We start from the raw sequence: 25,358 nt of genomic DNA, 5'->3' as shown, positions 1-25,358 counted from the left end.
TCATCACCAAAGCAATGGCTTTGTTTGCTTAATGTGGCTCTATAGCTCAGGAAATTAATTATCTTTATGCAAATACCAAAATCCTTTATGGTTTATTTCATAGTATGTGCTATCAAGTTAAGGTTACATATAGACAGAGCCAAACCAGAAAGACAGAAGACATAAAAATGACGGTTTTAAAAGGTAAATATAAAAGTGAGGGTTTTCAATTAAATTGATATTACTTTATAAGAAAGTTGAGTCAGCATTATTTAGAATAAAATAAACTAAACGCAGAGATAAAGTCCTTGATTCCTCGGGTTCAAAACACTTTTCAGATTGTAAGTATCAGATAGGAACCATAAATGAAGAAAGGAAACTACAGGCTACTCAGAATGGCAAGTGTAAAGAATAGTACTCATCTTGTCCTAGAAGACCAGAAATGAAGCAGCAAAAATTCCCACGGGTATCTAACATTCCTCTCAGTGCTTTCCCGGGAGACCTAAGTAACTGGTAGACACAGCAAGCTCTGTCAGTTATGATGAGTGTGAAAGTCAAGAAAACAAGAAATAAAAATTTTAAAAATGCAATGTCCTGAATCCTGGAGATCACTAATCCAACTCCCTAATTTCACAGGAGCAAAAAAAACAAGGCCTAGAACTGGCACTAAATTCTATTTGTAGTAGGCTTAACTAAAAACAAATACCATAGTGACAATTTCACACTAATACCACAGTTGAATCAAAATAATCATTTTAGGAGATTTCAAAAAAATACGGAGTTAACTAAGAGCATAAATACTCATTTTTAAAATTTGCATATTGGAAAAAATAGAAAGTGCCATTAATTTCAAGTGATATCTGACTCTAATCTCCAAGGTCAAGAGGGGAACAGAGAATTTTCTAGAACATAACTTCAAAACACCTCTGCCTTTTCTGTGAAATATTTGTTACAATCCCACTCTAACTAACAGAAATAACATTCTAATTCATCTGAGGTTTTAATATTCATAAGCCATTTGTGTTTGTGTGTGTGCATATACATGTAAATAAAAAAGATCAGCTTAGTGGCACAGTTTATGTAAATAACAATAAGATTCAAACGCAGAAAAAAAAGGCAGATCACAGAAAGCCTAATTTCTCAACATGCAAAATTTAAATGCAATAGTCACTCAACACAGTCTAATAGGGCTTGTGTGGAGAGAAAATTAAAGGAACTGGATGAACATTTATCAGATTAATTTCAAACCATTAAAAGATTATTTCCAAATTCTTAACCACACACACATAATGGTATGTATATGTGGCATAAAGGCATAGGTAATTTCTGATACATGCAATTTGCATTCTAAGTCACCGAATGTCTATTTTAAATGTCTACTGAAAAATGTGAGTTTAAAAAATCCAGTTAAGAGTAACCTTTGCACAGGAAAGAAACAGTGACTCTACTGATATTCTTCTTTCTCCCTTAAGGTATTCTGAAGAAAAAAGAATGCTGGTTAGAAAGTGATACATAGGAAAGACAGAACTGTAATCAAACATTACCAATAGTCTAGAAAGTCTAGTTTAATATTAATAAGCCCCTTATAATAAAAATGATGAATACACTCAAAAATGATCTAGGAACTCCAAACTCTGCTTTGCTTAAACCACAATGGGAAAATACTGGATTCAAAATAAATCACTCAGAAGCAATCTAAATGTCCATCAGAGGAATGGCTAAAGAAGATATGGTACATATATACAATGGAGTATTACTCAGCCATTAATAAGAATGAAATAACACCATCTGCAGCAACATGGATGGACTCAGAGAGTGTCATTCTGAGTGAAGTAAGTTAAAGGAGAAATATATGGCATCCCTTATATGTGGAATGTAAAAAGAAACAATACAAATGAACTTACGTACAAAACAGAAACAGACTTACAGACTGAGAACAAGCTTACAGTTGCCAGAAGGGAAGGAGAGGACAGGACAGACTTTGGGATGGATATGTACACAGTGCTATATTTAAAATGGATGACCAACAAGGACCTACTGTACAGCCCATGGAATTCTGCTCAATGTTATGTGGCATCCTGGATGGGAGGGAAGTTTGAGGGAGAATGTATATATATGACAGAGTCCCTTTGCTGTTCATTGGAAACTATCACAACATTGTTAACTGGCTATACTTCAATACAAAATAAATTTAAAAAAAAAAAAAAAGAATAAATCTTCCAGGAGTGATCTACTTTTCCTTCTTCTGATAACAGATCTCACCCTGTTGGCTGCAATGTCTGTTGTCCACTCTTTCCTTCTGTGGGATTTTAATATCTGGTGCTGGCGGAAAGGACTCTTTCCTTTCTGCCAGCAAGACCACTGGAATACCAAGTCTAAGCTATCAGTGGCTTCAAAACCCCATCTGTAATAGAAGTAAACAAGCATGGTGAAAGGGCAGGGGGAGAAAAGGGAGGAAGCAAAGTTCAAAGAGAGGAGGCATCAACTACAGTGTGTGAATTCCTGGATCTTGCTGTCACTGAGCTCTGCCCCATCCCCTTTCTACTATATGGGTTTGTGAATCAATACATAACCTTTCTCGATTTATGCTAGTTTAAGGTGGGTTTCTTGCACTGACTAATATAGTAATATAATGGAAAGAAAACACACTGAACCAGAGGATGGAGACCTGGCTCTGTTATGACTAGCTGAGTAACGTGGACTTTAGCAGGTAACTTCTCCAAGTCTCAGTTTCTTCATATACTAAGAACACTGGACACATTTAAGATTAAAAGAACATTTCAGAAAGGCAATTTTATAACCTTCAGAAAATAAGTTTGCTTCTCTAATCTTGCTTATTATAGCATCTTTTACATCTAAATAGGACAGTATTTTGAATGCTAGAAAGTTCACAGCAAAATTAAGTCTCCTTGTAACAACAACAACAAAAAAGGCATTTCCTAATTCTAAAGAAACTTCTACATTTAAGCCATATTTTCCCTCAGCAATATAGTATCAGAAGTCTACTGACTGACCTTAATTTTCCCTTCTAAATACTCAGAAACTTAACAGGTTCAAGTGTAGTTTGTGTTAACATACCAATTAACTGTCTTGATGTTTTAGCGACAGAGAGAAAATATTTTAAAATTTTAGAATTTTTAGCACTAAGCTGGTTTTGAAGTTAAATTTTTAAAACTTATTTAATAAGAATAACCTTTAATTTATAAAGAAAAATGTCTTACTTTGTAATTGATTGACAAAAAGCTGCTACTTCCTCACTCTGTACTTCAATTTCTTGTAGAAGAGAACTTTCAGTTGGCAAAGTACTGGTCCCATTTGGGTCTTTCTGTAATGAAAAAAAAAGTGTTTTATTTTAAACAAAATACTAAATAGCAATGTAGCACAAACACATTTTTATGAAAATATGTACAAAAATATGGAGGTTAAATAAACCATATCAGTAACAAAATTTTAAAGTATGGATTTCTATCCCTATAAAAGCAATGCCAACTAAGCCTTATTTAAAAGTTCATTGGTTTTACTTGTTCAAAAGTAGAAATAGGCTGTACTTAGTATTGGTCAGTAAGAATGGAATGCTAAATACATTTCCATTCAAAATCTTTCAGAAATGAATACTTCAGAAAGTCAACAGCTAAATGAAATTAAAGGTCTACACTCTGTCTTATGAAAAGGAAGAGAAACTGAGACTCCTCTAATAAAGAATGAGTTTTATGAGTGAGTGGGTATTTTCTATGTTAATAAACTTGTACAAACATCCTGACTATTTCAAAAGTTAAATTTACATCTGACCAAAATTTCTATGATCAAATTTCTGATCAAAAACATTTAAGGACAAAAATTCACTACCCACGCATAGTCAAACAGCAGAGTCCATTTAGAGGTGTTTTGACTTACTACATAAAAATACTTGACTTAGCACAAATTTCAAATGTAAATTTCCCTTAAAATTAGAATGGGAACATTCTCAACTTGAAATTGAGTGAAAGAGAACACCATGTATAAATTTCAAGAGTTGTGGTGGATTTCAGTAACGATAGAACACAGGGCTTTGTCAGATAATTAAACTGAAAATTCAGGGCAACAATTCCTTTATTAATTTACTGCTTTTAAAACATGGCAGAGCCTTTTCTGCTATAATATGATATATACATGGTGAAGTGACCAGCCTAGAGTTCTAGAAAAGCTGCTACAACAAATAACAGAGTTCATGGATAAAAATAAAGGCAGACTACTCAAAGTCAGTGTAATCAAAGTCCTACCTAAAACAATAAGAAGTCCTTAAAAAAATACTAGCACGGTTATATCTCTACTAAATTTGCACCTAGAATTATGATCTTCTACTCTTTGAGGCCTCTTTAAATCCAGGAGCTCCTGCTTCCTACTTTGTTATATGCATTCTGAAGAGCAGAATTTCAATGAAGTTAAAAATACAATCCAGGATGTAGACTTCTTCACCAAAGTTCTTAATGCAAAAAGAAATGTCTTTACAGCTTCTCTGTCTACACTCACTGCTTCACCAGAATGCTTAACCCTGTGGAATGTGGAACTGTTCTTGAAGCCACCATTTTTTACTTCTGTGGAACTTTCAGTGTTTTTCTAGTATTTTCTTGAATTACTAAGGCTTTCCCTTTAACTATGAGAGAGTTTGTTCTTGACTGCTTTGAAGTATTAATATGCTGGGAGAGATGATTTTAAAACAAATGCTACCTCCCCATTATTCTGACATCAATCCCATAGGTACCAGTTACAGAAGTTAATTTGTGTTACAAAAAAAAGTATTATAGCAAATAGACCATACTATTCTAAAATGGATTTTTATATTTCTAGACTTTTAATACTCTATTACGGAGGAACAATATGGTTTAAATGTCCGGCTTCCCTGGTGGCTCAGTAGTAAACAATCCGCCTTGATCCCTGGTCCAGGAAGATCCCACATGCCTGAGAGCAAATAAGCCCATGCACCACAACTACCGAGCCTGTGCTCAAGAGCCCAGGGGCCACAGTTACTGAAGCCCGCGCACCCTAGAGCCCATGCTCCAGAGAAGCCACTGCAATGAGAAGTCTGTGCACTGCAACTAGAGGGGAGCCCCTACTCCCTGCAATTAGAGAAAAGCCCAAAGAGCACCGAAGACCCAGCATGGCCAAAAATAAATAAATAAATGTTTGTTGTTTTAAAGAAAATTGTCTTATTTTTTTGTTATACAGAGACTTAATTTTCTTTCTAACATTCAAAATACTATCCTACTTAGATGTAAGAGATGATATAACAAACAAGATTAGAGAACAAATATATAAATATTTTCTGCAGGTTAGAAAAATGCATTTCTAAACAAAGCCTCTGGCTTGCCACTCCAAGTCTGCCACAATCTAATCCAGTTGTATTTCCCAGAACTTCCCAAATGAATATTATATCCAAGTGAACCTGAACCATATCCTGTTCCTATAAAGTACAAACTGAATTATCTTGCCTCTAAATCCTTGCAGTTTGTCTTCAAAGCTTCCTCCTAACTTTCCCGCACAGCACAAGTCCAAGATCCAGTAATTTTTTAAGGCCCAGTGGAATGCCACTTCATCTACACTGTCTTCTATAAGAATTTAGCATTTCTTCCCTCCTAACATTTCTAAGTACTTAGTCTGAACCAAATACCATATCATTACATCCTGTTTTATATTTGTCCTAATATGAAAGCTCCTTGAATACAAGAATCAAATTTAATTTGAATTTCGTATTTTTGTAAAACTTTATATCCAATTCAAAAGGCACTTAACCATTGGTTTAATTTGTTAAATGTTTTGTTCCCACTAAAAACAAGTTGAAAGTTACTTTCATATAACCAGTGAATTTGCCATAGTGATCATAAAACACTGAAAAATTATAAGGCACTAGTTCCTTCAATGATTTCCTAAAATAGCAGTAATTTTCATAAGTAATGTATTCTATAAAATAAGTCTTATGATTATTATAATACCTAAAATACAGTGAGATGCCATACACAAAAATATCTAGCAATTACTGAGCATTTCTTACCTGCCACATTCTGCTGTGAGAAACTCAGTCATTTATGTACATATGTATGTATTTTTTATTTTTCACAAAGTTCTAGTAGATGTGTAACATGACTATTATGCCCATTTTACACATTAAAAAATGAGGCACAGAGAAGTTAGAGAGGCAACAAGGTCACAGGACTGAAAAAATGTTAATATTTCAACCTAGGCAACCTACCTTAATCACTACCTAGCTTAATCACCTCACAACAAAGTCTCCTAAAAAATAAAAACCCTCTAAAACACGAGAGGGACTTCCCAGTGGCTAAGACTCTGTGTTCCCAATGCAGGGGGCCTGGTTGGGGAGCTAGATCCCACATGATGCAACTAGAGATCCTGAGTGCCACATCTTAGACCCAGCACAGCCAAATAAATAAATATTTTAAACAAAAAAATGAGAGAAAGACAGCATTGAGACCTTAGTACAGCAATGCTATTTTTTTTAATGTATTTTTGTTGACCTATAACTATCTTTTCTTATCTCTGTTTTTCATATTCCACCTATTAACAGATTTTGAATCTCCTTAATGGCATTCCTAAATGCTTTTTTTTTTTTCAGAGAAGGCAATGGCACCCCACTCCAGTACTCTTGCCTGGAAAATCCCATGGGTGGAGGAGCCTGGTAGGCTGCAGTCCATGGGGTCGCTAAGAGTCGGACACGACTGAGCGACTTCACTTTCACTTTTCACTTTCATGCATTGGAGAAGGAAATGGCAACCCACTCCCGTGTTCTTGCCTGGAGAATCCCAGGGATGGCAGAGCCTGGTGGGCTGCCATCTATGGGGTCGCACAGAGTTGGACACGACTGAAGCGACTTAGCAGCAGCAGATGCTTTTTTTTAATCAAAAAATACTTTTTACAGTGCCTTTCATGTATTAGTTCCTTCCTTTCAAGCAGGTTATGAGTTTCAATTGACAGTGGCAAAACCAGATTATAATAATCAATTATCTAGTCATACATTAAGGTAATAATAGATCTGGAAAATTAACTCAATGTTCTGTCCACAAAGTAAAAAACACCTGGGCTCCCAATGATTTCATCTGTACATCAATGTCATCATTTTCTTGTTTTTCTTCACTCTGTCTGAAACCAAAAAATTTTTTTTTCAATTTCACACCTACTCCCTCAACTCTTGCTCCCAATTCCTTCCTCAAACTGCAAACAACTTAAGCATCAATCATCTCTTTTCTTCAATGGTCTTGCACAAACTTTTATGCAGCATTCAAGGCTTTCATACTCCACTTATATACATACATCTTATCTCCCCTTCTAACTCGAGTTCTTTAAGGATGAGATCTAAGAATGGTCATTATTTGTAATCCACACATTTTGTCCTTAAGTGTTTTTCTATGAATGAAAGAGGCAAATGATAGTAAGAAAAATGGCTAGTGTCATTACCCAATATATGAAACAAAGAAAGGTTTGTGGGGGAAGATACTGAGTTCTCTAGTAAATATTCTGGGTTTGGAAATCCATATGGATGTTTGGTAATCATCTAGAAATATTCTATTACAAATTTATATTCCAGAGTTAAACATATTGAATTGAGAATCATACAATTTCTGCAATTTTCTTCAAGGAAATTTCTCTCTGCTAATTACTGTCAGCAACCATCAGGATCACCAAGGCAAACCAAAGGATTCTGGGTTCAATTTCCACCAATAGGAGACAGTTTCTTTAGGAGGCTGAGGGATACATAAGCAATTATACTTACTGGGCATCAAGATGGGACATCTCTTTATACATATAAGAATGGAGAAAGAGAGATTTATTATAAGAAATTAGCTCATGTGATTATAAAGGCTGCCAAGTGATCTGGACTAGTAGCTTTCAAACTCTGTATCTATCTCAGAGCCTCAAGAATAAAGTACAGACTAAAAGAGAACAAATAAGATATATTAAAGACAGCCAAGAACAAAACCTTGGGGGAATACCAATGTTTAGAAGCTAGACAAGTAAAAGAAGTCACAGATTATAGGAAGAAAACTAGGAAGTAGATTTAACCAGGGCAATGGAAGAAGTTTCAAGAAAAAAATATGGTATATTGTTGCAAATGAGGCAAGAAGGCTGGACAGCAAGTAAGGTCACTGTACTGAAAATTAGTATTCATACTCCTAGGAACAACTTTCTGCAATATGATAGGAACAAGAGAGGATGGTGAGGAACTGGAAAAACAGTAAGTACAAATTCCTCTTTAAAGAATAATGGTGGAAAAATACTTTGGGGAGACAAGAACAAGAAAAGAGAGATGAGTTACATTTGAGAAAAGAGAAGGAAACTCTATCTCTTCCCTCCAAACCAGAAAGAAGAGGCAAATAAATCTGAGGTGGACAAGTGCATACTAAGAATAACCTTGACCTCACTATATAAAAAAAGAAAAAAGAAAAAAAAACCTAAGTAACTGGAAGTCCTAGCCACAACAATCAGACAAGAAAAAGAAAAGAAATCCAATTTGGAAAGGAAGAAGTAAAACTGTCACTGTTTGCAGATGACATGATATGAACAATTCCTAAAGATGTCATCAGAAAACTACTGGAACTAATAAATGATTTCAGTAGGATACAAATGAATTTTGCAGGATATAAAATTAATATATAGAAGTCTGTTGTATTTCTATATACAAAAACTAACACAATGAGAAATTAATAAAACAATCCCATTTACAACTGCATCAAAAATAACAAAATACTGATGAACAAATTTAACTGATACAGGTATAAGACCTGTACTTAGAAAACTGTAAGACACTGATGAAGGAAAGTGAAGACAACACAAATGGAAAGATATACTGTGCTCATGGACTGAAGAATTAATATTGTTAAAATGACCTTATTACCCAAAGTAATCTATAGATTCAACACAATCCTTACCAAAATACCAATGGTGGGACTTCTCCTGTGGTTAAGACTCCACATTACCACTGCAGGGAGCATGGGTTCAATTCCTGGTTGGGGAACTAAGATCCCATATGCCATGCAGCCAAAAAAACCCCACAAACAACAGCATTCTTTACAGAACTAAAACAAACAATTCTAAAGTGTGTATGGAAACACAAAAACCCCTGCAACAGTCAAAACAATTTTGAGAAAGAAGAACAAAGCTGGAGGTATCATGCTCCCTGCTTTCAAACCACCCAACAAAGCTACAGGAACCAAAACAGTATGGTACTAGCACAAAGACAGACACATCAGTTAATGGACCAGAAAAGACAGCCCAGAAATAAACCCACACTTACACAGTGAATTAATCCATGACAAAGGAGGCAAGGACATACAATAGGGAAAAGATAGACTCTTCAATAAATTGTGCTGAGAAAACTGGACAGCTACAGGAAAAAAAGAATCAAACTGGACTTTCTCATACCATATAGAAAAATAAATTCAAAATGAATTAAAGACTTAAATGCAAGACGTGAAACCATAAAATTCCAGGAAGAAAACAGGCAGTATGCTCTCTGACATTAATCTTAGCAATATTTTCTGTATAGCAAAGGAAACACCAACAAAATGAACAGGTGGTCTACTGAATGGGAGAAGATATTTGTAAATGATACATCCAATAAGGGGCTAATACTCAAAATATACAAAGAACTCATACAACTCTATCAAAAAACAAACAACCTGATTTTAAAAATGAGCATTTTTTGAAAGACGATATACAGTGGCCAATAGACACATGAAAAGATGCTCAACATCGCTAATCATCGGGAAATGCAAATCAAAGCCACAATGAGGTATCGTGTCATACCTGTAAGAATGGCTATTGTCAAAAAATAACAAATAACAAGTGTTGGTGATGAAAAGGGCACTCCACTGGACTATTGGTAGGAATATGAATCGGTAGTCCCTATGGAAAACAATACGGAAAGTGAAGTCACTCAGTCATGTCCAACTCTTTGCAACTCCATGAACTGGACAGAGCCTGTCAGACTCCTCCATTCATGGGATTTTCCAGGCAAGAATACTGGAGTGGGTTGCTGTTTCCTCCTCCAGGGGATCGTCCCCAAACAGGGATCAAACCTGGGTCTCTCGCACGGCAGGCAGACTCTTTACAGTCTGAGCTACCAGAGAGGTTCCTCAAAAAATTAAAAATAGAATTACCCTATGACTCAACAATTCCACTCTGTGGTATTTTTCCGAAGAAACCCCAAAACAGTAATTTGATAAGTTATACGCACCCCTATGTTCATTTCAGCATTATTTACAACAGCCAAGATATGGAAGCAACTGAAATGCCCACTAACAGAAGAATGGATAAAGAAGGCACAGGATACACACACACACAATGGACTGTTACTCAACCATAAAATATATCTCGCCATTTGGGACAATATGAGTGGACAAGAAGGTATTATACTAAGTGAAATAAGTCAGAAAAATACCATATAATTTCACTTACAGGTGAAATATAAAAACATATGAACAAATGAATACAATAAAACAGACAGATAGATAAAGAACAGATGGGGTACAGGGAGTGAGACAGGTGAAGGAAATTAAGAGGTACAAACTTCTAGTTACTAAACGAGTCATGGGGATGAATGGACAGCATTAGGAATACTATCGATAATACTGTAATAACTTTATTTAGTGACAGATGGTAACTAGGCTTATTATGGTGATCATTTTGTAATGTATAGAAATACCAAATCACTATACTATATTGTGTATCTGGAATTAACAGTGTTATAGATCAACTATAATTCAATTTTCTTAAAAGGTAATGGAAAAGGTAAATTAAGGGTTTAAGGAAAGTGATACAAGTTTGAAATAATTCACGAAAACTTACCAATACATACTTTATAAAGCAGTTATAAGAATAAGGGAAAACTTTACATCTAAACAAGTTCCAGATTCATGCCATCTTACCCCCAAAATTAGATGGAACACCAAGTTTTCAATAAACGTATTTTAAGCATTAAGTATAAACGTATCAGCTGCCATTCAGAACAAAGTCAGTTATTTCCTTAACTGAATTTCTTTAAATGTTTGTAGACTTCAGTAATCTATCCAAATACTGTATTATATACAACTAGACAATGGAAAACCACATTTTATTCAACTTTACATCATCTTCAAAATTAATGCTAGACATTGTGCTAATTAGGATATAAATGTTTATAATATTAATATAATCAATTTTTAGTCAATACCCACAGAACTTTGCAAAACCATTTCTATGAACATAATTTGATTCATTACTAAAATCTTTGAAATCTACTCAAAGTAGCTAAATTTACAGCTGTTAACTAAAAAATGTGATTTAAATTTAAATTGCCAGAAGACAGTGTTAAGTACTATGTCTTTTCCTTTATGAAACAAAAATTTGAACTAAAGTATTTAGATTATTATGAACAAAAGACACTAGAAGGAAATAGGAAGTAAGACTGCTGAGTGAGAAGAAAAACACCGTTCAGAGTTTTTACCACAAAGCATAAAATTCTTACAGGAAATGAATACTTACGTACATAAAGTAATTATAAAGAACAGGCACTGTAATCTTATTTCACAGTAAAAAACAGGAATCTCAGGGAAAATTTTATTGAATAGAAATGAATGGTGTGTGAAAATTAAAAGTTCCATGTCAATGTTTGTGCCACGGACTTCCAAAGCCAGCTTACTATTAGTATTCTGTTTACCCTTTTGGCCTAAATTAAACCAAACTTAATCTTCATGCACACAAACAAAATGATGAACTCTTAAAGAGTTAACAAAACCCCTTTTATAGCATTTGTAACAAACTCACACTAAACCTCTGATTGAAGACCTCCAATAACTATACACTGACCCCCTGAGAGCAACCACTACCAAATAAATGGCTATTTATAAATTTTGTTATTGATATTTTACTATATAACCTGCTTCCTTGAGTTTTCTTCCCCATTGGTCCTTGTTCTACTTTTTGGAACAATGAATTTTAAAACTAAACTGAATTTATCAATTCACAGAAAAAAATATAAACAAATAGGATTTGTATAATTTTAAGCTTTCTATAAAAGGTAGTTTAACTTTCGGCACCTGCTACCACTTATCTATTAAAATCTAGCACAAAGAGCTATTTAGTTTGTACAATGTAACACAATAAATTGGAAAATTTAGTACATAACTATTATATCTTTTTTACAAGAATATCATGATTTTCAGATAGTCTATTTCCTGAACTGTTTTGAGAACATATGTCCAAAATGTAAAACTTTAAAAGACAAAAAGTTTCAACTTCCTCTTTTACATGGTAACTTTCTAAACTTAAAATATTATTCCTGAAAGGATCTCAGAAATCATCTAGTCCAACCAGGTTTATATCAAAGATGAAGAAACTCAGATTCAGAGTGTGAATTATCTCTAATTAATATTCTCTTCTTCAGGCAAAATATGCCCAATCTTTTCAACAATTCCTTAAATAGCACAGCTTCTAGATCCTGAACATTGTAATTTTTTCTTTTCAAGACACATTCTCACTGGTCCCTCTTAGAATGTAGTGGTCAAACGTTAAGTATTAACAGAGTAGAACATAACAGAACGATCAACAATAATAGAACACCTCACAATGCCACAGTCAGACTCCTTTAAGAAGCCTGACACTGCTGCTGCTAAGTCGCTTTAGTCGTGTCTGACTCTGTGCGACCCCACAGATGGCAGCCCACCAGGCTCCACCATCCATTGGATTCTTCGGGCAAGAACACTGGAATGGGTTGCCATTTCCTTCTCCAACGCATGAAAGTGAAAAGTGAAAGTGAAGTTGCTCAGTAAGTGTCTGACTCTTCGTGACCCCATGGACTACAGCCTACCAGGCTCCTCTGTCCATGGGATTTTCCAGGCAAGAGTACTGGAGTGGGTTGCCATTGCCTTCTCCTTAAGAAGCCTAAGCCACCTCAATTCAGACACTGTGTCATTTAGTAAAGCTCTGACATAAACTGTAATAATCTACCTCCCATCTCTGACTGATCAGCTGATCAAGTCATGGTATTTTTGCTTACCTGGCTTTGACTCATGCCTCTCATAACCAATCTGCTTACTCCTTGATCCCTTCCCCTATACTTTAAAGAATCTAAGAATATGTTTCTGCTAAAACTTGCCCAGAAACCTAGTTAATTCCTAGAGTCTGAGTGACTAGTAATTCTCTGCACTCCCATGTGATCTGAACTCACAGATCTTGCTGGGGGAAACCTATCTTTAGAAAACTACCTGTCCTCATCAGTCCTGTAAGATGATTTCTGAAAGCACCCCAAATTGGGAAATATCAAGATGATACTGTGAAAAATATTAAAAATGAGTAGGAAAAGATGTATGCAGAGAGAAAATGAAAGGAACATAAATGAGTATCACAGCCCTGAAAGGGTGGAGAAAACATCAGTTGAACCAGAAATGACCAGTCTAAACCATAGATGGCAACTGGGAAAGGTATGCTTTGCAGCAAAAGCACTGTCAATCTATGCTATGGGTTCTGAGTCACAAAGAAACTGAAAAAGAAAATACTGACATTAACTGGAGATAAGTCATTCTCTGGATCTAAGTTTCTGGATCCATGAAATGAAGTTGGTTAGACTAGATGACTATGGTTATCATCTTACACATCTCTGAAATGAGTTCATTTAACTAATTACAATACTGTTATTACATGAAAAAATTAATAATTACTTAACTTCTTTACATTTCAGTTTCCTCAACAGTGAAATAGGCAAGATCGCTCTGATCTCACAGGATTCTAAGGAAGTCTCTACTGTCTCAGTGATTGTAAAAAAGAAATAAACCAAAGTCATTTATAAATATTTTATCAAATTCAAGATAATCTATTATTCTGTGGCTACAATGCATATACTGTAGAGGTGCAAACACATACATATGAAGTGTGATGCACGAAGCAGGAACATTATTTGAAAATGACCTGGATGCTCACTCTGGGTTGCCTGGACTAACAGGGGTTCTGCCTTCCACCAATGGGAGGCCTGAGTCTAAACTCAGCTCCACAGAGGACCAGAGGAGACTCTATCCCTGATAGCAGAGCCTGCAACTTCCCACAGGTCATGAGATCTCCAGGTTCTAGGCAGCTAAACAGCTGATATCCTTAATCCAGCCTACACGGTGTCAAACACATGCCATCACGGTTATGTCCATAAAAACGAGATCCACAGTTGGAGAGGGATCTCTCTGCTGGAACACTGACCCAAATATGAATCAAGCAGGAATGTGGCCTAAGCACAACAGGAGGATCGGGGAACCAGTGTCTTTCTTTAAAAAAAAAAAAAAAAAAAAACCTGAGGAAAAATTCATAGAACATAAAATCTGCCGTATTAACCAATTAAAAATGTACAATTTGTTGGCTCTCAATACATTCATAATGGAGTGTAAACCACCACTATTATGGTAAGAACACTGCAATGTTCTAATTTCAGAACATTTTCATCACTTGCCCCCCAAATCCCTGTACCCATTACTCATTCCTCATTTCCTCTTTCTCTCAATCCCTCAGCAAACAATAATCTGCTTTCTTCCTCTATGGATTTGTGTTTTCTGGACATATCATATAAATTGAATCTACATGTTTTTTTGTGTCTGGCTTCTTTCATTCACAATGTTTTCAAGGTTCATCTATGCGGTTTCCTTTGTTTGGGTGAATAATATTCCACTGTACAGACACATTTTTGCTTGCCCATTCATCAGCTGATGGACACTGGGTTGTCTCACCTTCTGGCTCTTCTGAATAAAGCTGCTATGAACAACCCAATTTCTATTTATTTATTTATTTTAACCCAATTTTTTAAATGGACAAATGATTTAAACATACATTTCTTCAAAAAAGATGAAGAAACTGCAAACAAGCATATGAAAAGATACTCAACATCACTAGTTATCAGGCAGTTCAGTTCAGTCGCTCAGTCGTGTCCAACTCTTTGCGACCCCATGAATCGCAGCACGCCAGGCCTCCCTGTCCATCACCAACTCCTGGAGTTCACTCAGACTCACGTCCATTGAGTCAGTGATGCCATCCAGCCATCTCATCCTCTGTCGTCCCCTTCTCCTCCTGCCCCCAATCCCTCCCAGCATCAGAGTCTTCTCCAATGAGTCAATTCTTTGCATTAGATGGCCAAAGTACTGGAGTTTCAGCTTTAGCATCATTCTTTCCAAAGAAATCCCAGGGCTGATCTCCTTCAGAATGGATTGGTTGGATCTCCTTGCAGTTCAAGGGACTCTCAAGAGTCTTCTCCAACACTACAGTTCAAAAGCATCAATTATTTGCACTCAGCCTTCTTCACACTCCAACTCTCACATCCATACATGACCACAGGAAAAACCATAGCCTTGACTAGGCGGACCTTACTTGGCAATGTAATGTCTCTGCTTTTGAATATGCTATCTAGGTTGGTCATAACTTTCCTTCCAAGGAGCAAGCGTCTTTTAATTTCATGGCTGCAATCACCATCTGCAGTGATTTTGGAGCCCCAAAAAATAAAGTCTGACACTGTTTCCACTGTTTCCCGTCTATTTCCCATGAAGTGATGGGATCAGATGCCATGATCTTCGTTTTCTGACTGGAGCTTTAAGCCAACTTTTTCACTCTCCACTTTCACTTTCATCAAGAGGCTTTTAGTTCCTCCTCACTTTCTGCCATAAGGGTGGTGTCATCTGCATATTTGAGGTTATTGATATTTCTCCCGGCAATCTTGATTCCAGCTTGTGTTTCTTCCAGTCCAGTGTTTCTCATGATGTACTCTGCATGTAAGTTAAATAAGCAGGGTGACAATATACAGCCTTGACGTACTCCTTTTCCTATTTGGAACCAGTCTGTTGTTCCATGTCCAGTTCTAACTGTTGCTTCCTGGCCTGCATACAGATTCCTCAAGAGGCAGGTTAGGTGGTCTGGTATTCCCATCTCTTTCAGAATTTTCCACAGTTTATTGTGATCCACACAGTCAAAGGCTTTGGCAAAGTCAATAAAGCAGAAGATGTTTTTCTGGAACTCTCTTGCTTTTTCCATGATCTAGCGGATGGTGGAAATTTGATCTCTGGTTCCTCTGCCTTTTCTAAAACCAGCTTGAACATCTGGAAGTTCACGGTTCATGTATTGCTGAAGCCTGGCTTGGAGAATTTTGAGCATTACTTTACTAGCAGTGAGATGAGTGCAATTGTGCGGTAGTTTGAGCATTCTTTGGCATTGCCTTTCTTTGGTATTAGAATGAAAACTGACCTTTTCCAGTCCTGTGGCCACTGCTGAGTTTTCCAAACTTGCTGGCATATTGAGTGCAGCACTTTCACAGCATCATCTTTCAGGATTTGAAACAGCTCAACTGGAATTCCATCACCTCCACTAGCTTTGTTCGTAGTGATGCTTCCTAAGGCCCACTTGACTTCACATTCCAGGATGGCTGGCTCTAGATGAGTGATCACACCATCGTGATTATCTAGGTCGTGAAGCTCTTTTTTGTACAGTTCTTCTGTGTATTCTTGCCACCTCTTCTTAATATCTTCTGCTTCTGTTAGGTCCATACCATTTCTGTCCTTTATTGAGCCCATCTTTGCGTGAAATCTTCCCTTGGTAAAATTACAGTAAGATGCCACTTCACATTTCCCATCCATTAGGAAGATTAAAACCCCCAAAATGGAAAATAACAAATGTTGACAAGGATGTAAAGAAACTAGAACTCTCATATACTGTGGGGGTTGGAAAGGGGATGATGTAGCCACTGTGGAAAACAGTTTGCTGGTTCTCAGAAAGTTAAACATAAACTAGCCAGCAATTCCACTCCTAGGTATATGCTCCCTTCCCCACATTTTTTGATTTGGCTTAGTCTTCCCTTCTCCTTACAAATATTTTAGGAAATGACAGATGCTTTGTAAAAACAAAAACCAAGACAAAAGACAACAGAGAATATTAAGAAAAAATAGTCTGATATTATACTTATGATTCCAATTTAAAATGTTAAATTCACCTGTGACTTTTAAATTGAAAGGTGTTAAGAAATTATGTTACTAAATGTGCAAGCAGTATTGAAAAGCTGAAGAGAATTAAGAACATATATTTCTCAGTGTGAGCTGCAGTCAAAATGTATTTGGAAAACACTGCACTGGTTAAGATTTTTCTGGATTCTGATCATGTTATCCAAAAACATCCTCATTCTTTTTTCGTAACCCTTAGTATCTACTGTTTTCTCCCCAGACATCTAAAATGGCTTTTAAAAATCAACAATTCAACATAAACCCATCCAAATCATGCAAAATTTGCTTCTCCTTCCCGAAATCCTAGTTGATTCTCACTGCCTTAAGGGTAGTTAAATGCTGATCTAATTAACTGAATGATATGATTCATATTAAGGTGAGAATGAAGCTTAAACATTCCTAGAATCCACAGATGATATAAAAGCAAAATAAAAATCTTCAGTGGTATACTATATATGGAAAGGAAAAGTCTAAACCTTACTGCCCCCTCCTGTAAGAGAAGACATTCTGCTCCATGCACCCTTATCTAATTCTTCCAGACAGTAAGACTATATGAACTCAGCAAATATACTATATATAGTTCTATTCTTCACTTGCATCAATATAAGTGTTTAAAGAGAGTCCTTTAAATGGCTTTTCTCCCATCTCTCTGAGGCCTCCCTTCCTTTCTTCCTTTTTCCCCTCCCTTCCTCCCTCCTGTTCTTCTATTCCTTCATGGTTAAAAACAATAAAACAATATACATTAGAATTTCTATAATGGAGTTAAAAACCAAAATTCCTCATCTACTCTGAAAAATAAAGGTGCTAAAGCAAAGAAAGTAGGACCACATATAATGAATGGAGAGGGAGAGACAGATAAAAATTATCTTAAACACCTATAAGCAACAGCCAGATCCTTAGGTTTTCAAAACGCACAATCCTAGAAAAAGATATCAATAGCAATTAATTTTTCAGTTGGCCTAAACACATTCAATCCTTTATCACACAATCTAAGATGCACAGTGTACTTAAGAATAAAAGAAAACAAAACTCAAAAAAATATTTCTTTCACCTAATAAATTATGTACACAAACATGAATTCTGTGTTATACTAAGTTTGAGAAGTTTGTAAGAAAAGACTATACCTGATATATTTGGCTCTGGACTTTTGTAGGCTGAGTTGTTCGAATATTTAAAGACTGGCTTCTTGTTACTGTTGCTCCAGAAAGAGATTTTCCATTCACCTTTCTGTCAAGGTGACAACTTGCTGGTGATCTCTCCTCAAGAAGAACAGCATCCCAAGGATCGTCTGCTAGCAAATCTGGCACATTTTTCTCCTCTTCATGGTCCTCTACCTCTACATTGTCCACCTTAGGCTTACTTAGAGGATCCAAGTCTAACCAATCAAATTTACTGATGTCTTCAGACTTTGGAGATACCTGCAGATTGCTGATTGTAGTTTTTGAATTTATCTCCAAATCAGTCCTTGCTTTTCCATTTTTTAAAAATTCTGACGTGCTAGCTATTTTGTCAAACAGCTTTGCCATGTCAGGACTGACAACTGGGCGATAGATAGGTAAGCTTCCTTGTGGATGAAAGGGTGTGGCAGATGTCAAAGGATATGAAAAATACGGAGACTGTCCTGGAAGTCTTAAATATATAGGTTCTGTGGATGCAAAAGTAGGCATTCTTGGGTTGAAGCCATTTTGGAATGCAGTCTGTTTAGTACTGTAAGTTGACTGATAAATAGAAGGTAAAGTGTAACTGGAAGGTCCAGATAATCCAGGTGGCCACTGTCCTCTCTGAATAGCAGGTCTAAGATACAGTTGTGCTGATAATGAAGGGTTCAGAACAGGAGTAACTGGCAATATAGGTGTTTTCCTAGACTCAAAACTGTCATCCAGCAATAGTTTCTCAAGTTCAGCTTGGGTAAGCTTTTCTACATCAATATCTACTGCTCTTTTTTGGGTATCTGATTCAGGAAACACCATGAGATCATAATCCTGTTTATTATAAACCTGTGCTTTTTGTCCGGTGCTGCTAGACAACTCAAAGCCTCTCTGATTATCAGTCACCTGCCTGTCCTTTTGCAGTTTTGCTAAAGCCTCTGCTTCCATCTGTAATGCTTCTTCTTTGCCTACATCTTTTGTTCTTGTTGATTCCGGAGGGGAAGATGAGCATTTCTTAAATCCATTGTTGCTGGATATCTGAGCCATGTCCACTTAGAAATCCAAACCTCCCCAATCTAGTTTTCTCTTGTAGTTTCCAAAATAGCAAGACCTGTACATAAAAATAAATATAACACTTCATTAGATTTTTAAAACACAAATTTGTTTAGTTTGTAACCCAGCACGTATGATTTAGGGCTTCCCTTGTGGTTCAGCTGGTAAAGAATCCTCCTGCAAGGCAGGAGACCTGGGTTCAATGCCTGGGTTGGGAAGATCCCTTGGAGAAGGAAACAGCTACCCACTCCAGTATTCTGGCCTGGAGAATTCCGTGGATTATATAGACCATGGGGCCGCAAGGAGTCGGACACGACTGAGCGACTTTCACTTTCACATATGATTTAGGATGTCACGCCATTTACACCATGAAATGAAATGAAATGGAGAAAATCTGGGTTAAGGAACACTTTTAAAACATCTCATACACTGTTAAGAGAGATGTTTAAACATACATGACTTTACCCCATTCCCTGACCATCAGGAAAGCTAACACAGTAAATGAACTCAAGCTTTCACTTCCTTTGTCACAATGAGTATCATTAACCAGTTGCATTTCTGGCAGAATTCTTGGCATGAAATGGCTTAAGTGCTAGTCACATATTTTCAAGAGTTCTGACAGGGTTTACTGGAATGCAAAGAGCAAGTCAAAATGATTCCAATCTTTTGCTATTTGTAAAAAGGCTCAAAAGCCAATTAGCAATAAAAGTATTCAACACCTAGTAAATAAATTAACTATTATTTTATCAAATCATCATATGAAAAACTAAGGGCTTATAATATTCTAGAAATTTTTTAAATGTACACGGTAACATAGATTAGAATAATAAGCGAAGTGTTAAGGTTGTAAGAAGCTCTAATACTCCACTCAAAGGTTAAATTACAGCTGAATTTGCCACATAGTTCTGATCACACTTCTATTCTGATTATCTGAAGTTAAATCAATAGTTACTAAAATTTCTCCTTTTCAAACTGCTAAACTATTCATAAACTAGAAGATAGTTTATTAAAACTTTTTCATGCATGCATGAATGCTTAGTCACTCAGTTGTATTCAAGGTAGCTTGGTGGTAAAGAATCCGCCTGCCAATGCAGGAGACGCAGGTTCAATCCTTGGGTTGAGAAGATCCCCTGGAGTAGGAAATGGCAACCCACTCCAGTATTCTTGTCTGGAAAATTCCAGGGACAGAGGAGCCTGGCAGGCTCAGTCCCAGGGGTTGCAAAGAGTCGGACACGACTGAAAAGGTACGCACTGATTTGAGATACACATAGTTTGAATATTTATAAAGCAAGAGAGCGCCTGTTTATATCCTTATAAATGTTTAGTGAAAGGAGGTAGAGAACTGTCCAAAGTAAATTCAAATAAAGGAGAAATTTTAGTATTGTAACACAAATGCAAATCCTAAGTGTTGAGATATATTAAATGAATAAATTATTAGCAATAAGGATATGAAGAAAGGTATTCAAGAAAGATATCTTTTGCAATTCTTCTATACAACTATAGTTGAATTTGAGACATTTCACTGAAAAGCTATCCCAAATTTTCCCCTTCTCTACCAGGCTACAAAACTAGGTGTGACGTACACTTAACATCTGTGCACTTCATTGTATGTAAATGTCTTTTATCAAAAGAAAAAGCTGAATATTGACTCGCTAAATAAAATACACGCAGCAGGTACTTAAAGAGAAAAGAACTAATATCTACAATTTATTTTGAAATGCATCAAAAAATAAGATAAACTGATAAAAGAATGATAGATGGATAAATATATAATAAAGCAGGTATAGTAAAATGTTAACAGTAGAATATAGGGGGTAGATATGTGGATATTCACTTTGAAATTCTTTCAACTTGGCTTCATTTATTGTGAAAATTTTCACAATAAAGTGTTGGGGGAGGGACAGGCAGAAATTCCTCCCATTCCATATACACATCTGTTTTGCAATGCAACTTTATTACTCTTCCCATAAAGAGGTGGGGTCCATTTCTCTACTTGATCTGAGCTGGCCTTGTGACTTGCTTTGACCAACGGAATGTGAAAGAAGTGACACTGTGGGAGTTCTAAGTCCATCCTAAGTCTTTCATATCTAAGTCTATCACCTAGGCTGACGGCTTCAGCTCTTTCTTCCGAGTGCAGCCACTGCCATGTGAATGCTCATGAGGATGAGAGAGCACAAAGAGAGGTCCAGGTAACAGCCAGCATCAACCAACAAGTGTGTGCGTGCAGCCACCATCACAGACCATCCATCCACAGCTGAGATGACCACAACCACAAGTGACCTAGGGCCAGCAGAAGAAACTACCCAGCCTGAGTTCAAGTCAAATTGCTAAAGCACAAAATCATTTTGGAATGGTCTGTTACCTAGCAATAGATAACTGGTAAACCTTTTCTTACTTTTAGAAAACAAAACTGAAGCCACTTACATATTTAATAACAAATTTCTGTTTTAACTTCCGTAGTCACCATTACTACTTTCCTTTACATGTCCTCAGAGAATAATCAATCCCTTTTCCTTTTTAAGGAGGCCCCCTCCATTTATATCCTGACCCGACTGAATGTCCCTTCTTTATCAATGACTGCCTCTTTGCACTGTTAATTTCTCCTTTACCTGCTTCTGCTCCTCTACCATAAAAATGTTCAAATTTTCTCCATACTTAGGGGGCAAATATCTGAACATTCCCTTTACACTCTAGTAGCTTTCGTTTTTTCTCCTTTCACTGCCAAGCTTCTCCAATGAGTGACCTAGAAAGTCCTTTCTTTACTCCGCCTTAAAAAAATTCTACTTGCCCTTCAGAGCCCAATTCAAAATACAGTCTCTATATGGAATTTAGAAAGATGGCAATGATGACCCTGTATGCAAGACAGCAAAAATGACACAGATGTGTTTAGCGGACTTTTGGACTCAGAGGGAGGCAGAGGGTGGGATGATTTGGGAGAATGGCATTGAAACATGTATACTATCATGTAAGAATCGAATCACCAGTCTATGTCCGATGCAGGATACAGCATGCTTGGGGCTGGTGCAAAGGGATGACCCAGAGGGATGTTGTGGGGAGGGAGGTAGGAGGGGGATTCATGTTTGGGATCACATGTACACCAGTGGTGGATTCATGTCAATGTATGGCAAAACCAATACAGTATTGTAAAGTAAAATAAAGTAAACATAAAAATTAAAAATAAAATAAAGTAAGGACTATCTAGGAATAACAAACAAAAAAATACAGTCTCCTATCTGAAGCTTTATTAAGCACCTTCTATCAGAATTTATCTTTTTATTATAGCTCAACTAAAAATTTTTATCTTTACTTTTTATGCTGCTCTTGCCTGCTCAGCATCCTTCCTTCTGGTAGCAGAATTTGTAAGTTCCTTTTTGGAAACTATTTGTCTTTGTTTCATCTACTTTGAATTGAGCTAGACCATCCTCACTCCACCCCCAATCCCTCACCCCCAACCCATGGTACCCCGACTCCAAAAGATTCAAGTGTGGCCAAACCAGACTTAATGCCAGAATTTCTGGAACTATTTGGAAAGGAAGCTTATCATTGAGGTTGCTAAGCTGACAGGATGTAAGCCTGGCACTGTTTGGGCCATCTTTGCCACCACTTGAGGAGATACTGCCTGAGAATGAATCCAAGTCACAAGAAAGTAGAGCTAAGATAATGAGATAAATTCTACATGTTACATTAAATATCTGGATCTAACCCATGTCCAAGGTCAAGCTTTCATTTATGTAAGCCCATAAATCCCTCTCCTTGCTTAAGCTGGTTTAAAATTACTTTTTGCCATGATAACCAAAAGTATCTTAACACAGAATCTGTAGCCTGTATGTCTACCCAAACAGATTAGAATAAGCTTGTGAGGAGGCCTAGTTTGCTTATTTTCCCTCCCCACTACATTTAAATGCACTTTGCTTAATAAATATGGAACTTAATGCAATGAACATGTGTTTTAACAGGAAGGAATGAAAGCTATTAAAAAGTCTTAAAGAAGGGATTTCAGATGGCACAAAAATATGGATATATGATGAGAAAAATGAGTCGAATTTAACTACCTGCTATCCAACACAATACACTGCCTGTTTTTCACAAAGCTAGGTGGATTAGAACAAAACAACATTTTGAAAGATAAACATTTGGTTTGGTTTGGTTTAGTCACTAAGTCGTGTCCGACTCTTGAGACCCCATGGACTATAGCCCACCAGGCTCCTCTGTCCATGGGATTTTCCAGGCAAGAATACTGGAGTGGGTTGCCATTCCCTTCTCCAGGGGATCTTCCCGACCCAGGGATGGAACCCAGGTCTCCTGCACTGCAGGCAGACTCTTTACCTACTGAGCTACGAGGGAATTCAATTCATCTTCCACAAACATAATGCTGATTCGTTATTTAAAGTATTCTTCTGGCTACCCTATTTGCTAATGATAGGACTTGTTCTCAAAGAGGTAATCTGGATTTTAAGTACATTTGAGATACAGTTAATTCAATGGATTGCACACTTATTCCAATTATTTCAAATTAATGTCATCTTTCATTTACTGATAAAGGTAAAAAACTAATACTTTAAAATATATTTTAACAATGAACGTCATGTTTTCTCACATTATCAATTCATTTGCTTGCTCTATCCCTAGTTCCAACCCAGAAAGTAAATACAACTCTAAGTAGTCATTAACAGCTGTCTGTTAGCAGCTAAATATCATATTTTAAAGTTTTTGGTCTTAAAAAAATTACATATTTTAGTTTCCCAGAAGATTATTAAGCATGTATGCTGCTGCTGCTGCTGCTAAGTCACTTCAGTCGTGTCCGACTCTGTGCAACCCCATAGATGGCAGGTCATCAGGCCCCACCATTCCTGGGATTCTCGAGGCAAGAACACTGGAGTGGGTTGCCATTTCCTTCTCCAATACATGAAAGTGAAAAGTGAAAGTGAAGTCGCTCAGTCGTGTCCGACTCTTAGCGACCTCATGGACTGCAGCCTACCAGGCTCCTCCACCCATGGGATTTTCCAGGCAAGAGTACTGGAGTGGGGTGCCATTGTCTTCTCCGAAGCATGTATACCCAAATGATAATAAGGAACTTAAAAGGCTGTCCAAGAGTAACCCTGAGCCTCAGTTATTTTTCTAAGGCTGCTGCACTGATATGCTCCATTAATTTTTTAAAATAAAACTTCACTTGATGACAAACATTTAGCAGGAAATAATTTCCAACATGCTCATTCAAAATGAAAAGTTCAATGCTAATGTTCCACTAATTCAAGCTGGGAAAGACAATGTAACTTGTTTTTGAATGATGACTGTATAACATCTGCCAAAAATTTCCCAACATAAAGTAACTCAGTGCAGATCACAAGGCTGTAGCTACTTTGAAATTCTTTAAAAGAGGGCAATTAAACTATTCAGTTAAGCTTTTAGAAACCATTCGCAGACCCAAAGGAATTAATTTAAAAGCTGTTGGCTTCTACTGACACTCATTTACAATTTAAATTTAAATCTCAGACAAAAATAAAACAAGTCAGTCCTGCTATCCATCTAAATGCTTTCTGATCTTAAAATTCAAAATACATAAGAAAATGGAAAAACAATGATTTGAATTCAACAATACAAATACTCTTCTTGAAAATGAAAATGAATATCAAAGACAAATAAGTTATGGTACCTCCATGGATTGAATTTATGCCACTACTAAAAATAAAATTATGAAGACTACAGTTAAATTTTTTTTTCTAAATTCTAGAAAATATCTATACAGCTCCACCTACCCAGAGACCTAGATTACCGTGGTGGCTCAGTGGTAAAGAATCCACCTGCTGCCGCAGAAGACACAGGTTTGATTCCTGGGTTGGGAAGATCTTTTGGAGAAGGAAATTGCAACCCAATTCAGTATTCTTGCCTGGGAAATTCCATGGAGAGAAGAGACTGGCGGGCTACAGTTCATGGGATCACAAAAGAGTTGGACATAACTTAGTGACTGCTGCTGCTGCTAAATCGCTTCAGTCGTGTCCGACCCTGTGCGACTCCATAGATGGAAGTCCACCAGGCTCCCCATCCCTGGGATTCTCCAGGCAAGAACACTGGAGTGGGTTGCCATTTCCTTCTCCAAAGCATGAAAGTGAAAAGTGAAAGTGAAGTCGCTCAGTCGTGTCCGACTCAGTGACTAAACAACAACAAATACATAGACCTGTGATTGGAGATATACAGA

The 25,358-nt window shown here is 36.7% G+C and overlaps 1 protein-coding gene across 1 annotated transcript in view; it reads right to left on the bottom strand.

The window, feature by feature from the left end:
* The window catches only part of PIK3C2A (phosphatidylinositol-4-phosphate 3-kinase catalytic subunit type 2 alpha), a 79,972-nt gene extending 60,795 nt beyond the window's left edge, over positions 1-19,177 (bottom strand). Inside the window, exons 1-2 of the mRNA XM_004016121.6 lie at positions 18,086-19,177; positions 3,201-3,304 (exon numbers count right to left, since the gene is read on the bottom strand). Coding sequence (XP_004016170.2) covers positions 3,201-3,304; positions 18,086-19,156 — 1,175 coding nt within the window. The 5' untranslated portion in view covers positions 19,157-19,177. The remainder of the gene's footprint in view (positions 1-3,200; positions 3,305-18,085) is intronic.
* Positions 19,178-25,358: the final 6,181 nt, after the last annotated feature.

Source organism: Ovis aries, chromosome 15, assembly GCF_016772045.2.
Source record: "Ovis aries strain OAR_USU_Benz2616 breed Rambouillet chromosome 15, ARS-UI_Ramb_v3.0, whole genome shotgun sequence".
Classification (NCBI taxonomy): Eukaryota; Metazoa; Chordata; class Mammalia; order Artiodactyla; family Bovidae; genus Ovis; species Ovis aries.
Note: the sequence above shows the minus strand (reverse complement) of the source record. Positions and strands in the feature narration are given on the sequence as shown.